Below are 23694 nucleotides of genomic sequence, written 5' to 3'. Positions count from 1 at the left end.
TGGCCCTCGCTTCATATTCGTCGCCAAACACTCTGGCTCCAGGTCATCTATAAGTCTTTGCTAGGTAAAGCCCTGCCTTATCTCAGCTCACTGGTCACCATAGCAGCACCCACCCGTAGCACGCGCTCCAGCACGTATATTTCACTGGTCACCCCCAAAGCCAATTCCTCCTTTGGCCGCCTTTCCTTGCAGTTCTCTGCTGCCAATGACTGGAACGAACTACAAAAATCTCTGAAGCTGGAGACTCATATCTCCCTCACTAACTTTAAGCACCAGCTGTCAGAGCAGCTCACAGATCACTGCACCTGTACATAGCCCATCTGTAAACAGCCCACCCAACTACCTCATCCCCATACTGTTATTTATTTATTTTGCTCCTTTGCGCCCCAGTATCTCTACTTGCACATTCATCTTCTGCACATCTATCACACCAGTGTTTAATTGCTAAATTGTAATTATTTCGCCACTATGGCCTATTTATTGCCTTACCTCCCTTATCCTACCTCATTTGGACACACTGTATATAGACTTTTTCTATTTTGTTATTGACTATATGTTTGTTTATTCCATGTGTAACTCTGTGTTGTTGTTGGTGTCGCACTGCTTTGCTTTATCTTGGCCAGGTCGCAGTTGTAAATGAGAACTTGTTCTCAACTAGCCTACCTGGTTAAATAAAGGACTTGTTCTCAACTGGCCTACCTGGTTAAATAAAGGACTTGTTCTCAACTGGCCACCTGGTTAAATAAAGGTGAAAAAAAAACAACATTTAATCACAGCATTATACACTCTTGGCATTCTCTCAACCAGCTTCAGCTGGAATGCTTTTACAACAGTCTTGAAGGAGTTCCCACATACAGTATGCTGAGCACTTGTTGGCTGCTTTTCCTTCACTCTGTGGTCCAACTCTTCCCAAACCATCACAATTGGGTTGAGGTCGGGTGATTGTGGAGGCCAGGTCATCTGATGCAGCACTCATCACTCTCCTTCTTGGTCAAATAGCCCTTATACCGCCTGGAGGTGTGTTGGGTCATTGTCCTGTAGAAAAACAAATTATAGTCCAACTAAGCCCAAACCAGATGGGATGGTGTATCGCTACAGAATGCTGTGGTAGACATGCTGGTTAAGTGTGCCTTGAATTCTAAATAAATCACAGACAGTGTCACCAGCAAATCACCCCCACACCATCACACCTCCTCCTCCATGCTTCACGGTGGGAACCACACATGCGGAGATCATCCATTCACCTACTCTGCGTCTCACAAAGACACGGCGGTTGGAACCAAAAATCTCAAATTAGAATTCATCAGACCAAAGGACAGATTTTCGCCGGTCTAATGTGCATTGCTCGTGTTTTTTGGCCCAAACAAGTCTTCTTATTGGTGTCCTTTAGTAGTGGTTTCTTTGCAGCAATTCAATGACGGCCTGATTCACACAGTCTATTCTGAACAGTTGATGTTGAGATGTGTGTCACTTGAACTCTGTGAAGCATTTATTTGGGCCGCAATTTCGGAGGCTGGTAACTCTAATAAACTTATTCTCTGCAGCAGAGGTAACTCTGGGTCTTCCTTTCCTGTGGAGGTCCTCATGTTTTATCACAGCGCTATGGTTTTTGCGACTGCACTTCAAGAAACTTTCAAAGATCTTAAAATTGTTCTGGATTGACTGACCATGTCTTAAAGTAATGATGGACTGTAATTTATTTTTACTTATTTGAGCTGTCATGCCATAATATGGACTTGGTCTTTTATCAAACAGGGCTATCTTCTGTATACCACCCGTACCTTGTCAAAAAACAACTGATTGCCTCAAATGCATTAAGAAGGCTCACCTGTTAATTGAAATGCATTCCAGGTGACTACCTCATGAAGCTGGTTGAGAGAATGCCATGAGTGTGCAAAGCCTCATCAAGGCAAAGGGTGGCTACTTTGAAGAATCTCAAATATAAAATATATTTTGATTTGTTTAACACTTTTTTGTTTACTACATGATTCCATGAGTTATTTCACAGTATTGATGTCCACCATTATTCTACAATGTCGAAAATAGTCAAAATAAAGAAAAACCCTGGAATGAGTAGGTGTGTCCAAACTTTTGACTGGTATTGTTTATACAGTATGTATATATACACACACACACACACACACACACACAGAGTGCATTCGGAAAGTATTCAGGCCCTTCCCTTTTTCCACATTTTGTTACGTTACAGCCTAATTCTAAAATTGATTAAATAAAACAAAATCCTCAATCTACACACAATACCCCATAATGACAAAGCAAAAACAGGTTTTTAGAAAGTATTCAGACCCTTTGCTATGAGACTCGAAATTGAGCTCAGGTGCATCCTGTTTCCATTGATCATCCTTGATATGTTTCTACAACTTGACTGGACTCCACCTGTGGTAAATTCAATTGATTGGACATGATTTGGAAAGGCTCACACCTGTCTATATAAGGTCCCACAGTTGACAGTGCATGTTAGAGCAAAAACCAAGCCATGAGGTTGAAGGAATTGTCCATAGAGTTCCGAGACAGGATTGTGTCGAGGTACAGATCTGGGGAAGGGTACCAAAACACTTCTGTAGCATTGAAGGTCCCCAAAAACACAGTGGCCTCCATCATTCGTAAATGGAAGAAGTTTGGAAACACCAAGACTCTTCCTAGAGCTGGCCGCTCGGCCAAACTGAGCAATCGGGGGAGAAGGGCCTTGGTTAGGGAGGTAACCAGAAGGACAACCATCTCTGCAGCACTCCACCAATCAGGCCTTTATGGTAGAGTGGCCAGACTGAAGCCACTCCTCAGTAAAAGGCACATGACAGCCCACTTGGAGTTTGCCAAAAGGCACCTAAAGACTAAGGCCATGAGAAACAAGGTTCTCTGGTCTGATGAAACCAAGATTGAACTCTTTGTCCTGAATGCCAAGCGTCATGTCTGGAGGAAATTTGGCACCATCCCTACGGTGAAGCATGGTGGTGGCAGCATCATGCTGTGGGGATGTTTTTCAGCGGCAGGGACTGGGAGACTAGTCAGGATAGAGGGAAAGATGAATGGAGCAAAGTACACAGAGATCCTTGATGAAAACCTGCTTGAGAGCGCTCAGGACCTCAGACTGGAGCAAAGGTTCACCTTCCAACAGGACAACGACCCTAAGCACACAGCCAAGACAACGCAGCAGTGGCTTCGGGACAAGTCTTTGAATGTGCTTGAGTGGCCCAGCCAGAGTCCGGACTTGAACCCGATCTCTGGAGAGACTTGAAAATAGCTGTGCAGCAACAATCCCCATCCAACCTGACAGAGCTTGAGAGGATCTGCAGAGAAAAAAAATGGGAGAAACTCCCCAAATACAGGTGTGCCAAGCTTGTAGCGTCATACCCAAGAAGACTCCAGGCTGTAATCGCTGCCAGAGGTTCTTCAACAAAGTACTGAGTAAAGGGTCAGAATACTTATGTAAATGTGATATTTCAGTACTTTTTTTATACATTTGCAAACATTTTTAAAAAAACTGTTTTTGCTTTGTCATTATGGGGTATTATGTGTAGATTGATGAGGTGAACAAAACAATTTAATACATTTTAGAAATAGGCTGTAATGTAACAAAATATGGAAAAAGTCCGAACACATTCGGAATTTTTATTTTGTATTTTTAATTGAATTTTTAACTTAATTACAATGACGGCCTAGCCCAGCCAAACGACGCTGGGCCAATTGTGCACCCCCCGAATGCACCGTGTGTATATATATATATATATATATATATATTTGAACAAAAATATAAACACAACATGTAAAGTGTTGATCCCATGTTTCATGAGCTTAATTAAAAGATTCCAGAAATGTTCCATACACACAAAAAGCTCATTTCTCTCCAATTTTGTGCACAAATTTGTTTACATCCCTGTTAGTGAGCATTTCTCCTTTGCCAAGATAATACATCCACCTGACAGGTGTGGCATATCAACAAGCTGATTAAACAGCATGATCATTACACAGGTGCACCTTGTGCTGGGGACAATAAAAAGGCCACTAAATCTGCAGTTTTGTCACACAACACAAGGCCACAGATGTCTCAAGTTTTGAGGGAGAGTGCAATTGGCATGCTGACTGCAGGAATGTCCACCAGAGCTGTTGCCAGAGAATTTAATGTTCATTTCTCTACAATACTGCTGTCGATTTAGAGAATTTGGCAGTGCGTCCAACCGGCCTCAAAACAGCAGACCACGTATAACCACGCCAGTTCACGACCTCCACATCCGGCTTCTTCACCTGCGGGATCGTCTGAGACCAGCCACCCGGACAGCTGATGAAACTGAGGAGTATTTCTGCCTGTATTAAAGCCCTTTGTGGAGAAAAACGAATTATAATTGGCTAGGCCTGGCTCCCCAGTGGGTGGGCCTATGCCCTCCCATGCCCAACCTTGGCTGTGCCCATGCCCAGTCATGTGAAATCCATAGATTCTGACGTAATGAATTTATTTCAATTGACTGATTTCCTTATATGAATTGTAACTCAGTAAAATCATTGAAACTGTTTCATGTTGTGTTTATTTTATTATTATTAGTTTATTTATTTAACCTTTATTTAGTGTAAATATATGATCTGCCATGTGTTCTGGTGGGGCTCCATTAGATTCAGGTCAGTGTTGAGATACTGAGGAGGAAACGGCAGCTAAACATTACAACTCCTCCAGTCTGGAGCTCTGCTCTTTGCTGCCATCTGGTGGGGGGTACTGCTGCTCCTCTCTGCTGCCCCTTAGTGGCCTTAGGGTTCCACTGCAGTGAGGCCAGAGTGGTCAGGTCCATCATACACAGTTTGAGAAGTCATGTGCGTTTGGATCCCAGTGTCGCCCTCACAGGGCCATTTCTCTGATCCAGGGGTCAGAGGTTACAGGCTCATCCTCTGCTCTAGCGGCAGGCTGTCCATCAGACACTTCAGCTGCTCCTCTCCCAGTTTAATCTTGTCCTCTAGTTTGCGCTGCTCAATAATGAGGGCAGACTTCATCTTGACAAAGTGTTGGTAGTCGGTCAGGCGCTCCTCTGGGAGGTAGGAAGCCAGGATGTTGTAGACCACTCTCTCCCGACGGTCCAGGTTCTCCTTCAGCTCCTTGGCATCCTCATGCTGCTGGATCAACAGCTTCCTCTTGTCTGTCAGGGTTCTCTGTGGAAGGGAGGGGAGATAACATGTATCTGTTAATGAAGTAGAGCTGGGAGGGGAGATAACATGTATCTGTCAGGGTTCTCTGTGGAAGGGAGGGGAGATAACATGTCTCTGTTAATGAAGTAGAGCTGGGAGGAGAGATGACATGTCTCTGTTAATGAAGTAGAGCTGGGAGGGGAGATAACATGTATCTGTTAATGAAGTAGAGCTGGGAGGGGAGATAACATGTATCTGTTAATGAAGTAGAACTGGGAGGGGAGATAACATGTATCTGTTAATGAAGTAGAGCTGGGAGGGGGAGATAACATGTCTCTGTTAATGAAGTAGAGCTGGGAGGGGAGATAACATGTCTCTGTTAATGAAGTAGAGCTGGGAGGGGAGATAACATGTCTCTGTTAATGAGTAGAGCTGGGAGGGGAGATAACATGTCTCTGTTAATGAAGTAGAGCTGGGAGGGGAGATAACATGTATCTGTTAATGAAGTAGAGCTGGGAGGGGAGATAACATGTATCTGTTAATGAAGTAGAGCTGGGAGGGGGAGATAACATGTATCTGTTAATGAAGTAGAGCTGGGAGGGGAGATAACATGTCTCTGTTAATGAAGTAGAGCTGGGAGGGGAGATAACATGTCTCTGTTAATGAAGTAGAGCTGGGAGGGGAGATAACATGTATCTGTTAATGAAGTAGAGCTGGGAGGAGAGATAACATGTATCTGTTAATGAAGTAGAGCTGGGAGGGGAGATAACATGTATCTGTTAATGAAGTAGAGCTGGGAGGGGAGATAACATGTATCTGTTAATGAAGTAGAGCTGGGAGGGGAGATAACATGCATCTGTTAATGAAGTAGAGCTGGGAGGGGACATAACATGTCTCTGTTAATGAAGTAGAGCTGGGAGGGGAGATAACATGTATCTGTTAATGAAGTAGAGCTGGGAGGGGAGATAACATGTCTCTGTATCTTGTTTTTTTTTTTAACCCTGACATTGCCATCAATATAGAAATGAACGGGAGCGCCGACAGAGAAAATGGGAGGGGAAGTAAGTGATGATCTGTAGTTGCAACCTACTTAGCGTCAAAGTAACAAATTGGCTCACTTCCAAGAGAGGTAATGGATTGGCAGCAATGTTGCCATTGCCATCCACAGTAGCCACTGTCGCCTCACCCTCTCCTCTCCCCAACTTTAACCCACACTCTCCTCTCCTCTCCCCAGCTCTAACCCACCCTCTCCTCCCTCTCCTCTCCCCTCCCCAGCTCTAACCCACCCTCTCCCTCTCCTCTCCGCTCCCCAAATCTAACCCACCCTCTCCTCTCCCCTCCTCTCTCCTCCCCAACTCTAACCCACCCTCTCCTCTCCCCAACTCTAACCCACCCTCTCCTCTCCCCTCTCCTCCCCAACTCTAACCCACCCTCTACTCTCCCCTCCCAAACTCTAACCCACCCTCTCCCTTCCCCAGCTCTAACCCATACTCTCCTCTCCCCTACCCAACTCTAACCCACCCTCTCCTCTCCTCTAACCCACCCTCTCCCTCCCAACTCTAACCCACCCTCTCCCCTCCCCAACTCTAACTCACCCCCTCCCCAACTCTAACTCACCCTCTCCCCTCCCCAACTCTAACCCACCCTCTCCGCCCCTCCCCAGCTCTAACCCCCTCTCCTCCTCTCCCCATCTCTAACCCACCCTCTCCTCTCCCCAGCTCTAACCCACCCTCTCCCCTCCCCTCCCCAGCTCTAACCCACCCTCTCCCCTCCCCAACTCTAACCCACCCTCTCCTGTCCTCTCCCCTCCCCAGCACTAACCCACCCTCTCCCCTCCCCAACTCTAACCCACCCTCTCCTGTCCTCTCCCCTCCCCAGCTCTAACCCACCCTCTCCTCTCCTCTCCCCAACTCTAACCCACCCTCTCCTCTCCTCTCCCCAACTCTAACCCACCCTCTCCTCTCTCCTCCCCAGCTCTAACCCACCCTCTCCCCTCCCCTCCCCAGCTCTAACCCACCCTCTCCCCTCCCCAACTCTAACCCACCCTCTCCTGTCCTCTCCCCTCCCCAGCACTAACCCACCCTCTCCCCTCCCCAACTCTAACCCACCCTCTCCTGTCCTCTCCCCTCCCCAACTCTAACCCACCCTCTCCCCTAACCAACTCTAACCCACCCTCTCCTCCCTCTCCTCTCCCCTCCCCAACTCTAATCCACCCTCTCCCCTCCCCAACTCTAACCCACCCTCTCCCCTCCCCAACTCTAACCCACCCTCTCCCCTCCCCAACTCTAACCCACCCTCTCCCCTTCCCAACTCTAACCCACCCTCTCCTCTCCCTCTCCCCTCCCCAACTCTAACCCACCCTCTCCCCTCCCCTCCCCAGCTCTAACCCACCCTCTCCCCTCCCCAACTCTAACCCACCCTCTCCTCTCCCCTCCCCAGCTCTAATCCACCCTCTCCCCTCCCCAACTCTAACCCACCCTCTCCCCTCCCCAGCTCTAACCCACCCTCTCCCCTCCCCAACTCTAACCCACCCTCTCCCCCTCCCCAGCTCTAACCACCCTCTCCCTCCCCAACTCTAACCCACCCTCTCCCCTCCCCTCCCCAGCTCTAACCCACCGTCTCCCCAACTCTAACCCACCCTCTCCTCTCCCCTCCCCAGCTCTAATCCCCCTCTCCCCTCCCCAACTCTAACCCACCCTCTCCCCTCCCCAACTCTAACCCACCCTCTCCTCTCCTCTCCCCTCCCCAACTCTAACCACCCTCTCCTCTCCCCTCCCTCCCCAGCTCTAACCCACCCTCTCCCCTCCCCTCCCCAGCTCTAACCCACCCTCTCCTCTCCCCTCCCCAGCTCTAACCCACCCTCTCCTCTCCCCTCCCCTCCCCAGCTCTAACCCACCCTCTCCTCTCCCCTCCCCAGCTCTAACCTACCCTCTCCCCTCCCCTCCCCAGCTCTAACCCACCCTCTCCCTCTCCCCAGCTCTAACCCACCCTCTCCTCAACTCTAACCCACCCTCTCTCCTCTCCCCTCCCCCCCCAACTCTAACCCGCCCACTCCTCCCCAACTCTAACCCACCCTCTCCTCTCCCTCTCCCCAGCTCTAACCCACCCTCTCCTCTCCCCTCCCCAGCTCTAACCCACCCTCTCCTCTCCTCTCCCCTCCCCAGCTCTAACCCACCCTCTCCTCTCCCTCTCCAGCTCTAACCCACCCTCTCCTCTCCCCTCCCCAACTCTAACCCACCCTCTCCTCTCCCCAGCTCTAACCCACCCTCTCCTCTCCCCAACTCTAACCCACCCTCTCCCCTCCCCTCCCCAGCTCTAACCCACCCTCTCCTCTCCCCAACTCTAACCCACCCTCTCCCCTCCCCTCCCCAGCTCTAACCCACCCTCTCCTCTCCCCAACTCTAACCCACCCTCTCCTCTCCCCTCCCCAGCTCTAATCCACCCTCTCCCCTCCCCAGCTCTAACCCACCCTCTCCTCTCCCAAAACTCTAACCCACCCTCTCCTCAACTCTAACCCACCCTCTCCTCTCCCCAACTCTAACCCACCCTCTCCTCTCCCCTCCCCTCCCCAGCTCTAACCCACCCTCTCCTCTCCCCTCCCCTCCCCAGCTCTAACCCACCCTCTCCTCTCCCCAACTCTAACCCACCCTCTCCTCTCCCAAAACTCTAACCCACCCTCTCCTCAACTCTAACCCACCCTCTCCTCTCCCCAGCTCTAACCCACCCTCTCCTCTCCCCTCCCCCCCCAACTCTAACCCACCCTCTCCTCTCCCCAACTCTAACCCACCCTCTCATCTCCTCTCCTCTCCCCTCCCCAGCTCTAACCCACCCTCTCCTCTCCCCTCCCCAGCTCTAACCCACCCCTCTCCTCTCCAGCTCTAACCCACCCTCTCCTCTCCCCTCCCCAACTCTAACCCACCCTCTCCCCTCCCCAACTCTAACCCACCCTCTCCCCTCCCCAACTCTAACCCACCCTCTCCCCTCCCCAGCTCTAACCCACCCTCTCCTCTCCCCAGCTCTAACCCACCCTCTCCTCAACTCTAACCCACCCTCTCCCCTCCCCAACTCTAACCCACCCTCTCCCCAACTCTAACCCACCCTCTCCCCTCCCCAACTCTAACCCACCCTCTCCCCTCCCCAGCTCTAACCCCACCCTCTCCTCTCCCAGCTCTAACCCACCCTCTCCTTTCCTCCCCAACTCTAACCCACCCTCTCCCCAACTCTAACCCACCCTCTCCCCAACTCTAACCCACCCTCTCCCCTCCCCAGCTCTAACCCACCCTCTCCTCTCCCCAGCTCTAACCCACCCTCTCCTTTCCTCCCCAACTCTAACCCACCCTCTCCTCAACTCTAACCCACCCTCTCCCCTCCCCTCCCCAACTCTAACCCACCCTCTCCCCAACTCTAATCCACCCTCTCCCCTCCCCTCCCCAACTCTAACCCACCCTCTCCCTCTCCCCTCCCCTCCCCAGCTCTAACCCACCCTCTCCTCTCCCCTCCCCAACTCTAACCCACCCTCTCCTCTCCCCTCCCCAACTCTAACCCACCCTCTCCTCTCCCCTCCCCTCCCCAGCTCTAACTCACCCTCTCCTCTCCCCTCCCCAGCTCTAACCCACCCTCTCCTCTCCCCTCCCCAGCTCTAACCCACCCTCTCCCCTCCCCTCCCCAGCTCTAACCCACCCTCTCCTCTCCCTCTCCCCAGCTCTAACCCACCCTCTCCTCAACTCTAACCCACCCTCTCTCCTCTCCCCTCCCCCCCAACTCTAACCCGCCCTCTCCTCCCCAACTCTAACCCACCCTCTCCTCTCCCTCTCCCCAGCTCTAACCCACCCTCTCCTCTCCCCAGCTCTAACCCACCCTCTCCTCTCCCCTCCCCAGCTCTAACCCACCCTCTCCTCTCCCCTCCCCAGCTCTAACCCACCCTCTCCTCTCCCCAGCTCTAACCCACCCTCTCCTCTCCTCTCCCCTCCCCAGCTCTAACCCACCCTCTCCTCTCCCCTCCCCAGCTCTAACCCACCCTCTCCTCTCCCTCTCCAGCTCTAACCCACCCTCTCCTCTCCCCAACTCTAACCCACCCTCTCTTCTCTCCTCCCCAACTCTAACCCACCCTCTCCTCTCCCCTCCCAGCTCTAACCCACCCTCTCCTTTTCTCTCCCCAACTCTAACCCACCCTCTCTTCTCTCCTCTCCAGCTCTAACCCACCCTCTCCTCTCCCCTCCCCAACTCTAACCCACCCTCTCTTCTCTCCTCTCCAGCTCTAACCCACCCTCTCCTCTCCCCTCCCCAGCTCTAACCCACCCTCTCCTTTCCTCTCCCCAACTCTAACCCACCCTCTCCTCTCCCCTCCCCAACTCTAACCCACCCTCTCCTCTCTCCTCCCCAACTCTAACCCACCCTCTCCTCTCCCCTCCCCAGCTCTAACCCACCCTCCCCCTCTCTCCTCCCCAGCTCTAACCCACCCTCTCCTCTCCCCAACTCTAACCCATCCTCTCCTCAGCTCTAACTCACCCTCTCCTCTCCTCTCCCCAACTCTAACTCACCCTCTCCTCAGGTGATGTACCCTCCTCCAGGCTGTTAAGGGCGTTCTCCACTCTGGCCAGGCGTCCGGACAGGGACAGCAGCAGGCTGACCACCTTGTCCAGGTCTCCTATGAACATCCTGAACTTGTCCAGCTGGTTTGGCTTACAGACCTGCTGCACCGTGGCCTCCACTTCCTCTCCTAGGGCGTTGTTATCATGGACGTCCTCCTGAAGACTCTCTCTGGCCTCACACAGCACCTGCAGCTTCCTGCTGAGAGAGTCCACCAGCTCCTGCTGCAGGACGAGAGGGAGAGGGTTAGAGGTTAGGATCCTGGCCTCACGCAGCAGCTGCAGCTTCCTGCTGAGAGTCCATGAGCTCCTAATGCAGGAGGAAAGGGTTAAAGGTCAGAATCAGAGGATGGTTAGGGAGAAAGTGGCAGTCAAGGGGGAAATTATCTCTAATCTCATTCAGAACCACTACTATTTTTTATTTGATTTAACCTTTATTTAAACAGGGAGTCACATGGAGATAATAAATCTATTTTACAAGAGAGCCCTGTATACATTACAATATAAAGAATAATAAAAACACACACATGTATAAAACAATATAAACCAAAATAAAATATTTAATACAAGCAATCACATTCAACTACATAGAGGTCCTCAACCAATAATGTTAACTGTCTGAGTGGCACCAGTACATCTAACTGTCTGAGTGGCACCAGTACATCTAACTGTCTGAGTGGCACCAGTACATCTAACTGCCTGAGTGGCACCAGTACATCTAACTGCCTGAGTGGCACCAGTACATCTAACTGCCTGAGTGGCACCAGTACATCTAACTGCCTGAGTGGCACCAGTACATCTAACTGCCTGAATGGCACCAGTACATCTAACTGCCTGAGTGGCACCAGTACATCTAACTGCCTGAGTGGCACCGGCACATCTAACTGCCTGAGTGGCACCGGCACATCTAACTGCCTGAGTGGCACCGGTACATCTAACTGCCTGAGTGGCACCGGTACATCTAACTGCCTGAGTGGCACCGGTACATCTAACTGCCCGAGTGGCACCGGTACATCTAACTGCCCGAGTGGCACCGGTACATCTAACTGCCCGAGTGGCACCGGTACATCTAACTGCCCGAGTGGCACCGGTACATCTAACTGCCCGAGTGGCACCGGTACATCTAACTGCCCGAGTGGCACCGGTACATCTAACTGCCTGAGTGGCACCGGTACATCTAACTGCCTGAGTTGTACCAGCACATCTAACTGCCTGAGTGGCACCAGTACATCTAACTGCCTGAGTGGCACCGGTACATCTGAGTGACACCAGTGCATCTAACTGCCTGAGTGGCACCAGCACATCTAACTATCTGAGTGGCACCGGCCCATCTGAGTGACACCAGTACATCTAACTGCCTGAGTGGCACCAGTACATCTAACTGCCTGAGTGGCACCAGTACATCTGCCTGAGTGGCACCAGTACATCTGACTGTCTGAGTGGCACCAGTACATCTGACTGTCTGAGTGGCACCAGTACATCTGACTGTCTGAGTGGCACCAGTACATCTGAGTGACACCAGTACATCTAACTGCCTGAGTGGCACCAGCACATCTAACTATCTGAGTGGCACCGGCCCATCTGAGTGACACCAGCACATCTAACTGCCTGAGTGGCACCAGCACATCTAACTGCCTGGGTGGCACCAGCACATCTAACTGCCTGAGTGGCACCAGCACATCTAACTGCCTGAGTGGCACCAGCACATCTGACTGCCTGAGTGGCACCAGCACATCTGACTGCCTGAGTGGCACCAGCACATCTGACTGCCTGAGTGGCACCAGCACATCTGACTGCCTGAGTGGCACCAGCACATCTAACTGTCTGAGTGGCACCAGTACATCTAACTGTCTGAGTGGCACCAGCACATCTAACTGCCTGAGTGGCACCAGGAAATCTAACTGCCTGAATGGCACCAGGAAATCTAACTGCCTGAGTGGCACCAGTACATCTGACTGCCTGAGTGGCACCGGTACATCTGAGTGACACCAGTGCATCTAACTGCCTGAGTGGCATCAGCACATCTAACTATCTGAGTGGCACCGGCCCATCTGAGTGACACCAGTACATCTAACTGCCTGAGTGGCACCAGCACATCTAACTGCCTGAGTGGCACCAGTACATCTAACTGCCTGAGTGGCACCAGTACATCTGCCTGAGTGGCACCAGTACATCTGACTGTCTGAGTGGCACCAGTACATCTGAGTGACACCAGTACATCTAACTGCCTGAGTGGCACCAGCACATCTAACTATCTGAGTGGCACCGGCCCATCTGAGTGACACCAGCACATCTAACTGCCTGAGTGGCACCAGCACATCTAACTGCCTGAGTGGCACCAGCACATCTAACTGCCTGAGTGGCACCAGCACATCTAACTGCCTGAGTGGCACCAGCACATCTGACTGCCTGAGTGGCACCAGCACATCTGACTGCCTGAGTGGCACCAGCACATCTAACTGCCTGAGTGGCACCAGCACATCTAACTGCCCGAGTGGCACCAGCACATCTAACTGCCCGAGTGGCACCAGCACATCTAACTGCCCGAGTGGCACCGGTACATCTAACTGCCCGAGTGGCACCGGTACATCTAACTGCCTGAGTGGCACCGGTACATCTAACTGCCTGAGTTGCACCAGTACATCTGACTGCCTGAGTGGCACCGGTACATCTGAGTGACACCAGTGCATCTAACTGCCTGAGTGGCATCAGCACATCTAACTATCTGAGTGGCACCGGCCCATCTGAGTGACACCAGTACATCTAACTGCCTGAGTGGCACCAGCACATCTAACTGCCTGAGTGGCACCAGTACATCTAACTGCCTGAGTGGCACCAGTACATCTGCCTGAGTGGCACCAGTACATCTGACTGTCTGAGTGGCACCAGTACATCTGAGTGACACCAGTACATCTAACTGCCTGAGTGGCACCAGCACATCTAACTATCTGAGTGGCACCGGCCCATCTGAGTGACACCAGCACATCTAACTGCCTGAGTGGCACCAGCACATCTAACTGCCTGAGTGGCACCAGCACATCTAACTGCCTGAGTGGCACCAGCACATCTAACTGCCTGAGTGGCACCAGCACATCTGACTGCCTGAGTGGCACCAGCACATCTAACTGCCTGAGTGGCACCAGCACATCTAACTGCCCGAGTGGCACCAGCACATCTAACTGCCCGAGTGGCACCAGCACATCTAACTGCCCGAGTGGCACCGGTACATCTAACTGCCCGAGTGGCACCGGTACATCTAACTGCCTGAGTGGCACCGGTACATCTAACTGCCTGAGTTGTACCAGCACATCTAACTGCCTGAGTGGCACCGGTACATCTAACTGCCTGAGTGGCACCGGTACATCTAACTGCCTGAGTGGCACCGGTACATCTAACTGCCTGAGTGGCACCGGTACATCTAACTGCCTGAGTGGCACCGATACATCTAACTGTCTGAGTGGCACCAGTACATCTAACTGTCTGAGTGGCACCAGCACATCTAACTGCCTGAGTGGCACCAGGAAATCTAACTGCCTGAGTGGCACCAGGAAATCTAACTGCCTGAGTGGCACCAGTACATCTGACTGCCTGAGTGGCACCGGTACATCTGAGTGACACCAGTGCATCTAACTGCCTGAGTGGCATCAGCACATCTAACTATCTGAGTGGCACCGGCCCATCTGAGTGACACCAGTACATCTAACTGCCTGAGTGGCACCAGCACATCTAACTGCCTGAGTGGCACCAGCACATCTAACTGCCTGAGTGGCACCAGTACATCTGACTGCCTGAGTGGCACCAGCACATCTGACTGCCTGAGTGGCACCAGCACATCTGACTGCCTGAGTGGCACCAGCACATCTAACTGCCTGAGTGGCACCAGCACATCTAACTGCCTGAGTGGCACCAGCACATCTGACTGCCTGAGTGGCACCAGCACATCTGACTGCCTGAGTGGCACCAGCACATCTAACTGCCTGAGTGGCACCAGCACATCTAACTGCCCGAGTGGCACCAGCACATCTAACTGCCCGAGTGGCACCAGCACATCTAACTGCCCGAGTGGCACCGGTACATCTAACTGCCCGAGTGGCACCGGTACATCTAACTGCCCGAGTGGCACCGGTACATCTAACTGCCCGAGTGGCACCGGTACATCTAACTGCCCGAGTGGCACCGGCACATCTAACTGCCCGAGTGGCACCGGCACATCTAACTGCCCGAGTGGCACCGGCACATCTAACAGCCTGAGTGGCACCGGCACATCTAACTGCCTGAGTGGCACCGGCACATCTAACTGCCTGAGTGGCACCGGTACATCTAACTGCCTGAGTGGCACCGGTACATCTAACTGCCTGAGTGGCACCGGTACATCTAACTGTCTGAGTGGCACCAGTACATCTAACTGTCTGAGTGGCACCAGCACATCTAACTGCCTGAGTGGCACCAGGAAATCTAACTGCCTGAGTGGCACCAGGAAATCTAACTGCCTGAGTGGCACCAGTACATCTGACTGCCTGAGTGGCACCGGTACATCTGAGTGACACCAGTGCATCTAACTGCCTGAGTGGCATCAGCACATCTAACTATCTGAGTGGCACCGGCCCATCTGAGTGACACCAGTACATCTAACTGCCTGAGTGGCACCAGCACATCTAACTGCCTGAGTGGCACCAGTACATCTAACTGCCTGAGTGGCACCAGTACATCTGCCTGAGTGGCACCAGTACATCTGACTGTCTGAGTGGCACCAGTACATCTGAGTGACACCAGTACATCTAACTGCCTGAGTGGCACCAGTACATCTGCCTGAGTGGCACCAGTACATCTGACTGCCTGAGTGGCACCAGTACATCTGACTGCCTGAGTGGCACCAGTACATCTGACTGCCTGAGTGGCACCAGTACATCTGACTGCCTGAGTGGCACCAGTACATCTGACTGCCTGAGTGGCACCAGCACATCTAACTGCCTGAGTGGCACCAGTACATCTAACTGCCTGAGTGGCACCAGTACATCTGTCTGAGTGGCACCAGTACATCTGTCTGAGTGGCACCAGTACATCTAACTGTCTGAGTGGCACCAGTACATCTAACTGTCTGAGTGGCACCAGTACATCTAACTGTCTGAGTGGCACCAGTACATCTGACTGCCTGAGTGGCACCAGTACATCTAACTGTCTGAGTGGCACCAGTACATCTAACTGCCTGAGTGGCACCAGTACATCTAACTGCAGTGAACTCTGCAGATTGTTTGTATGCCCCTAATTTGTGGAACAGACTGAAGGGATCTCTGGTGTTATCCATTCCTGAGAACAGGTTTGGTAACTTCTGATTCTTATCTTAGTTGATGATGTTACACATGGAGGGAGTTTCTGTCAGGTTGCTTTGTAAACAACTAAACGAGAACGTAGCTCTTTTCTTACAGACAGAGAGGTCCATCCCACATTTTTATACAGACTACAATGAGTCCTAAAATTGTCCCCTGTGATAAAACGTATTGCGGAATGGTAGACTGCGTCCAAGGGTTTCAAAACAGAGGTTGATGAATACATGTAAACAATATCACCAAAATCCAATACAGGGAGAAGCGTTGTTTGAACTATTTTTCTCGTATTTTCAATAATGAGTAGGGTTGCACATTTTGGGGAATATTCAGAGGTGGAAACTTTCCGTGGGAATTAACGGAAATATATGCAAATTAATATTAATACCATTTAAAATGTAGATGTTTTTTTGCATTGGATATATTTACCATATCATATGGAGACAGAAACATAAACCAACGAATTGAACTTTAATTAAATGAGTTGACTCTTCACATGGGCTGATTTCACTGAACAACAACAGAAAGGGAATATTGATCCCCAATGAACCATCACATCTCCCAAAAACGTTTTCAACATCTGTAAATTGATAGTCTAGAAACTAAAGCTTTGGTTGTCTTCCTCTCAGGCTTCCATGTCTTCTCCCTGGACCTCCTGAATGTCCACACTAATTTAAGATCTGTAAGTGATTTCTGAATTGAATCAAAGTCATGCTGAAGTTCAGGAATGGCCTGCTGCACTGAGGCAGCACAGGAATACAAACCTGTCATCTGCATAGAGATGAATGTTACAAGTATTAACCGTGTTTCCTGTCATTAATATACAAGATGAATAATAATGGACCCAAAATCAAACCCTGAGGAACACTTTTTTGAATCTCAAGAAATTCTTATTTAACCCCCATCTGTCCAGATGGTCTGAGTTCTGTCACTGAGATAATTCAGATTTAACCCCAATCTATCCAGATGGTCTGAGTTCTGTCACTGAGATAATTCAGATTTAACCCCCATCTATCCAGATCGCCTGAGTTCTGTCACTGAGATAATTCAGATTTAACCCCATCTATCCAGATCGCCTGAGTTCTGTCACTGAGATAATTCAGATTTAACCCCCATCTATCCAGATCGCCTGAGTTCTGTCACTGAGATAATTCTGAAACCATAAACAGGCTGTATATCCCAGGCCAACTCTTGATAACTTCTTCAGCAAAACAGAATGATCAACAGTGTCGAATGCCTTTGACAGGTCAATAAACAAGGCAGCAAAGCTATTTTTAGCATCCAAGGCATTGACATCTAGCGTGGTAGTACTATGCCCAGGTCTAAACCCTGATTGGTGTATATTAACAATACAATTATCAGATAAAAAAGGAAAGAGGTTGTACATTAAGCAAGGATTCTATAATCTTAGCTAAACATATACAGATTTCCATGCTTTTGGAATACTTCCTGATAACAATGTTAAATATAAAATGTGGGCCACTGAGCCAGTAGGAAGGGGCACACTTCAGCAGACCAGGCTCTAAATGATCAGCCCCTGGGGATTTAATCATGTCTAATGTTAACAAAGCATCCAGGACTTCTGTATCAGTGAACTTCAGAAAACATTTACCGTCATTCAATAGATTTACCATCATTCAATACATTTACCATCATTCAATACATTTACCATCATTCAATACATTTACCATCAATCAATAGATTTACCATCATTCAATACATTTACCGTCATTCAATAGATTTACCGTCATTCAATAGATTTACCATCATTCAATAGATTTACCATCATTCAATAGATTTACCATCATTCAATAGATTTACCATCATTCAATACATTTACCGTCATTCAATACATTTACCGTCATTCAATAGATTTACCATCATTCAATAGATTTACCATCATTCAATAGATTTACCATCATTCAATACATTTACCATCATTCAATACATTTACCGTCATTCAATAGATTTACCATCAACATCCAAACTCTTTTCAAGAGCTGGCTTTGAAATATATTGAAATATAAAGGCCGCAGAGATAAAATGGTGATGAAATGCATTAATGATATCCATTAGTAATAGGGCCAGAATCTAAATTAATTTATTGGGGGAGATAACAGCTTTCCAAAATGTAGCCTGTACATTCAAATAGGGTATTTACATAATAATCTAATTTTGCTTTTTTAACTAGTTTTACACACAGATTTCTCAAATCGCCTGAAAGACTGCCAGTCTGTGAATCTAGCTTTGGCCCAGTCTGTTGTGTAGGACTTCAGATAGCTCTGGACTGAACCAAGGGCAGAGCTATGATCAGTCTATGATCAATGCTGTTCAATAGTGGCATGTTTGGGGTCTTAGGTAAACAAACCATGATTCACCAACTGTTCCCTGTCCCACTGTAAATGAGTGCAGCAGCTACAGAGGTCAGTAGAACACAGAGCTGGGGTTAGATGTCTGTTACAGTAGAACACAGAGTTGGGGTTAGATGTCTGTTACAGTAGAACACAGAGTTGGGGTTAGATGTCTAGCTACAGAGGTCTGTTACAGTAGAACACAGAGTTGGGGTTAGATGTCTAGCTACAGAGGTCTGTTACAGTAGAACACAGAGTTGGGGTTAGATGTCTGTTACAGTAGAACACAGAGTTGGGGTTAGATGTCCAGCTACAAAGGTCTGTTACAGTAGAACACAGAGTTGGGATTAGATGTCTAGCTACAGATGTCTAGCTACAGAGGTCTGTTACAGTAGAACACAGAGTTGGGGTTAGATGTCTAGCTACAGAGAGGTCTGTTACAGTAGAACACCGAGTTGGGGTTAGATGTCTAGCTACAGAGGTCTGTTACAGTAGAACACAGAGTTGGGGTTAGATGTCTAACTACAGAGAGGTCTGTTACAGTAGAACACAGAGTTGGGGTTAGATGTCTAGCTACAGAGGTCTAGCTACAGTAGAACACAGAGTTGGGGTTAGATGTACAGAGAGCAGTACAGTAAAGAGAGGGCTCCTGGTACCTTTTTATTGGCCAGGTCGTGGTCCAACTCATCCGCTGATTCCTCCTCCAGCTCCTCCTCTAGCCCCTCCCTCTCCTGCATGTCTTTCAGCTTGATCAGAAGCTCCGCCTTTGGTGCCGACGTGCTGTAGTAGGTGGAGCTGGTCACCAAAGCAACCGCTACGCTGTCCTCCTCACCCCTGGAATAAGAGACGGACTCATTTAGAACACAAGTATAAACGCACAAACCTGAAATGAGATTTGTGGGACTGAGCTGCAATTCAGAACTTCACCAGCAGGTGGCAACATTCACCCTTTACTTTGAATGATGTCATTCTCATCAGATCTTTCTTATCACGAATACAAATCAAACCTCTTAAACATTTAACTATTATAATCCAGCTCCCACTACGAGAAGACTATTATAATCCAGCTCCCACTATGAGAAGGAAGACTATTATAATCCAGCTCCCACTATGAAAAGACTATTATAATCCAGCTCCCACTACGAGAAGGAAGATTATAATCCAGCTCCCACTACGAGAAGGAAGATTATAATCCAGCTCCCACTATGAGAAGGAAGATTATCTTTCTCCCACTATGAGAAGGAAGACTATTATAATCCAGCTCCCACTATGAAAAGACTATTATAATCCAGCTCCCACTACGAGAAGGAAGATTATAATCCAGCTCCCACTACGAGAAGGAAGATTATAATCCAGCTCCCACTATGAGAAGGAAGATTATAATCTTTCTCCCACTATGAGATGGAAGACTATTATAATCCAGCTCCCACTATGAGAAGACTATTATAATCCAGCTCCCACTATGAAAAGACTACTATAATCCAGCTCCCACTACGAGACGGAAGATTATAATCCAGCTTCCACTACGAGATGGAAGACTATTATAATCCAGCTCCCACTATGAGAAGACTATTATAATCCAGCTCCCACTATGAGAAGGAAGACTATTATAATCCAGCTCCCACTACGAGATGGAAGACTATTATAATCCAGCTCCCACTACGAGACGGAAGACTATTATAATCCAGCTCCCACTATGAGACGGAAGACTATTATAATCCAGCTCCCACTACGAGACGGAAGACTATTATAATCCAGCTCCCACCACGAGAAGGAAGACTATTATAATCCAGCTCCCACTATGAGACGGAAGACTATTATAATCCAGCTCCCACTACGAGAAGGAAGACTATTATAATCCAGCTCCCACTACGAGACGGAAGACTATTATAATCCAGCTCCCACTACGAGACGGAAGACTATTATAATCCAGCTCCCACTACGAGACGGAAGACTATTATAATCCAGCTCCCACTATGATGGAAGACTATTATAATCCAGCTCCCACTATGAGATGGAAGACTATTATAATCCAGCTCCCACTATGAGAAGGAAGACTATTATAATCCAGCTCCCACTATGAGAAGGAAGACTATTATAATCCAGCTCCCACTATGAGAAGGAAGACTATTATAATCCAGCTGCCACTACAAGACGGAAGACTATTATAATCCAGCTCCCACTACGAGACGGAAGACTATTATAATCCAGCTCCCACTACGAGACGGAAGACTATTATAATCCATCTCCCACCATGAGAAGGAAGACTATTATAATCCAGCTCCCACTATGAGAAGGAAGACTATTATAATCCAGCTCCCACTATGAGAAGGAAGACTATTATAATCCAGCTGCCACTACAAGACGGAAGACTATTATAATCCAGCTCCCACTACGAGAAGGAAGATTATTATAATCCAGCTCCCACTACGAGATGGAAGACTATTATAATCCAGCTCCCACTATGAGATGGAAGACTATTATAATCCAGCTCCCACTATGAGAAGGAAGACTATTATAATCCAGCTCCCACTATGAGAAGGAAGACTACTTTAATCCAGCTCCCACTATGAGAAGGAAGACTATTATAATCCAGCTCCCACTACGAGACGGAAGACTATTATAATCCAGCTCCCACTATGAGAAGGAAGACTATTATAAGAGTAAGAGTTAAGTTAGCTTTAGGTAAGGGGTAGGATTAGGTAAGGGGTAGGGTTAGGTAAGGGGTAGGGTTAGGTAAGAGTTAAATTAGCGTTAGGTAAGGGGTAGGATTAGGTAAGGGGTAGGATTAGGTAAGGGGTAGGGTTAGGTAAGGGGTAGGATTAGGTAAGGGGTAGGGTTAGGTAAGGGGTAGGATTAGGTAAGGGGTAGGATTAGGTAAGGGGTAGGGTTAGGTAAGGGGTAGGATTAGGTAAGGGGTAGGGTTAGGTAAGGGGTAGGATTAGGTAAGGGGTAGGGTTAGGTAAGGGGTAGGATTAGGTAAGGGGTAGGATTAGGTAAGGGGTAGGGTTAGGTAAGGGGTAGGGTTAGGTAAGAGTTGCGTTAGGTAAGGGGTAGGGTTAGGTAAGGGGTAGGATTAGGTAAGGGGTAGGGTTAGGTAAGGGGTAGGGTTAGGTAAGGGGTAGGATTAGGTAAGGGGTAGGATTAGGTAAGGGGTAGGGTTAGGTAAGGGGTAGGGTTAGGTAAGAGTTGCGTTAGGTAAGGGGTAGCGTTAGGTAAGGGGTAGCGTTAGGTAAGAGTTAAGTTAGCGTTAGGTAAAGACTAGGGTTAGGTAAGAGGTAAGTTAGCATTAGGTAGGGGTAAAGTTAGGTAAGGGGTAGGGTTTGGTAAGGGGTAGGATTAGGTAAGGGGTAGGATTAGGTAAGGGGTAGGGTTAGGTAAGGGGTAGGATTAGGTAAGGGGTAGCGTTAGGTAAGGGGTAGCGTTAGGTAAGGGGTAGGGTTAGGTAAGGGGTAGCGTTAGGTAAGGGGTAGGGTTAGGTAAGGGGTAGGATTAGGTAAGGGGTAGCGTTAGGTAAGGGGTAGCGTTAGGTAAGGGGTAGCGTTAGGTAAGGGGTAGGGTTAGGTAAGGGGTAGGGTTAGGTAAGGGGTAGCGTTAGGTAAGGGGTAGGGTTAGGTAAGGGGTAGCGTTAGGTAAGGGGTAGCGTTAGGTAAGGGGTAGGATTAGGTAAGGGGTAGCGTTAGGTAAGGGGTAGGGTTAGGTAAGGGGTAGCGTTAGGTAAGGGGTAGCGTTAGGTAAGAGTTAAGTTAGCGTTAGGTAAGGGTAGCGTTAGGTAAGGGGTAGGGTTGGGTAAGGGGTAGGGTTAGGTAAGGGGTAGCGTTAGGTAAGGGGTAGCGTTAGGTAAGGGGTAGGGTTAGGTAAGGGGTTAGCGTTAGGTAAGGGGTAGCGTTAGGTAAGAGTTAAGTTAGCGTTAGGTAAGGGGTAGCGTTAGGTAAGGGGTAGCGTTAGGTAAGGGGTAGCGTTAGGTAAGGGGTAGGGTTAGGTAAGGGGTAGGGTTAGGTAAGGGGTAGCGTTAGGTAAGGGGTAGGGTTAGGTAAGGGGTAGGGTTAGGTAAGAGTTAAGTTAGCGTTAGGTAAGGGGTAGGGTTAGGTAAGGGGTAGCGTTAGGTAAGGGGTAGGGTTAGGTAAGGGGTAGTGTTAGGTAAGGGGTAGGGTTAGGTAAGGGGTAGCGTTAGGTAAGGGGTAGCGTTAGGTAAGGGGTAGGGTTAGGTAAGGGGTAGGGTTAGGTAAGGGGTAGGGTTAGGTAAGGGGTAGCGTTAGGTAAGGGGTAGCGTTAGGTAAGGGGTAGCGTTAGGTAAGGGGTAGGGTTAGGTAAGAGTTAAGTTAGCGTTAGGTAAGGGGTAGCGTTAGGTAAGGGGTAGGGTTAGGTAAGAGTTAAGTTAGCGTTAGGTAAGGGGTAGCGTTAGGTAAGGGGTTGGGTTAGGTAAGGGGTAGGGTTAGGTAAGGGGTAGCGTTAGGTAAGGGGTAGCGTTAGGTAAGGGGTAGCGTTAGGTAAGGGGTAGGGTTAGGTAAGGGGTAGCGTTAGGTAAGGGGTAGCGTTAGGTAAGGGGTAGGATTGGGTAAGAGTTAAGTTAGCGTTAGGTAAGGGGTAGCGTTAGGTAAGGGGTAGGGTTGGGTAAGGGGTAGCGTTAGGTAAGGGGTTGGGTTAGGTAAGGGGTAGCGTTAGGTAAGGGGTAGCGTTAGGTAAGGGGTAGCGTTAGGTAAGGGGTAGGGTTAGGTAAGGGGTAGCGTTAGGTAGGGGTAGCGTTAGGTAAGGGGTAGCGTTAGGTAAGGGGTAGCGTTAGGTAAGGGGTAGCGTTAGGTAAGGGTAGGGTTAGGTAAGGGGTAGGTTAGGTAAGAGTTAAATTAGCGTTAGGTAAGGGGTAGCGTTAGGTAAGGGGTAGCGTTAGGTAAGGGGTAGCGTTAGGTAAGGGGTAGCGTTAGGTAAGGGGTAGCGTTAGGTAAGGGGTAGGGTTAGGTAAGAGGTAAGTTAGCGTTAGGTAAGGGGTAGCGTTAGGTAAGGGGTAGGGTTAGGTAAGGGGTAGCGTTAGGTAAGGGGTAGCGTTAGGTAAGGGGTAGCGTTAGGTAAGGGGTAGGGTTAGGTAAGGGGTAGGGTTAGGTAAGGGGTTAGGGTTAGGTAAGGGGTAGCGTTAGGTAAGGGGTAGGGTTAGGTAAGGGGTAGGGTTAGGTAAGGGGTAGCGTTAGGTAAGAGTTAAGTTAGCGTTAGGTAAGGGGTAGCGTTAGGTAAGGGGTAGGGTTAGGTAAGGGGTAGCGTTAGGTAAGGGGTAGGGTTAGGTAAGAGGTAAGTTAGCGTTAGGTAAGG

The 23694-nt window shown here is 49.3% G+C and overlaps 1 protein-coding gene across 8 annotated transcripts in view; it reads right to left on the bottom strand.

Moving 5' to 3' along the window:
* Window positions 1-4522: 4522 nt before the first annotated feature.
* The window catches only part of shroom2a (shroom family member 2a), a 94023-nt gene continuing 74851 nt past the window's right edge, over window positions 4523-23694 (bottom strand). For all 8 annotated transcript variants that reach the window (XM_029744573.1, XM_029744572.1, XM_029744579.1 and 5 more), the window contains 3 exons: window positions 19050-19227; window positions 10671-10943; window positions 4523-5154 (listed from right to left, as the gene is read on the bottom strand). In XM_029744573.1, the coding sequence (XP_029600433.1) occupies window positions 4882-5154; window positions 10671-10943; window positions 19050-19227 (724 nt within the window). In that variant the 3' untranslated portion in view covers window positions 4523-4881. The remainder of the gene's footprint in view (window positions 5155-10670; window positions 10944-19049; window positions 19228-23694) is intronic.

This window comes from Salmo trutta, unplaced genomic scaffold, assembly GCF_901001165.1.
Source record: "Salmo trutta unplaced genomic scaffold, fSalTru1.1, whole genome shotgun sequence".
Classification (NCBI taxonomy): Eukaryota; Metazoa; Chordata; class Actinopteri; order Salmoniformes; family Salmonidae; genus Salmo; species Salmo trutta.
The sequence above is the reverse complement of the archived record's forward strand: the minus strand, read 5'-3'. Positions and strand labels throughout refer to the sequence as shown.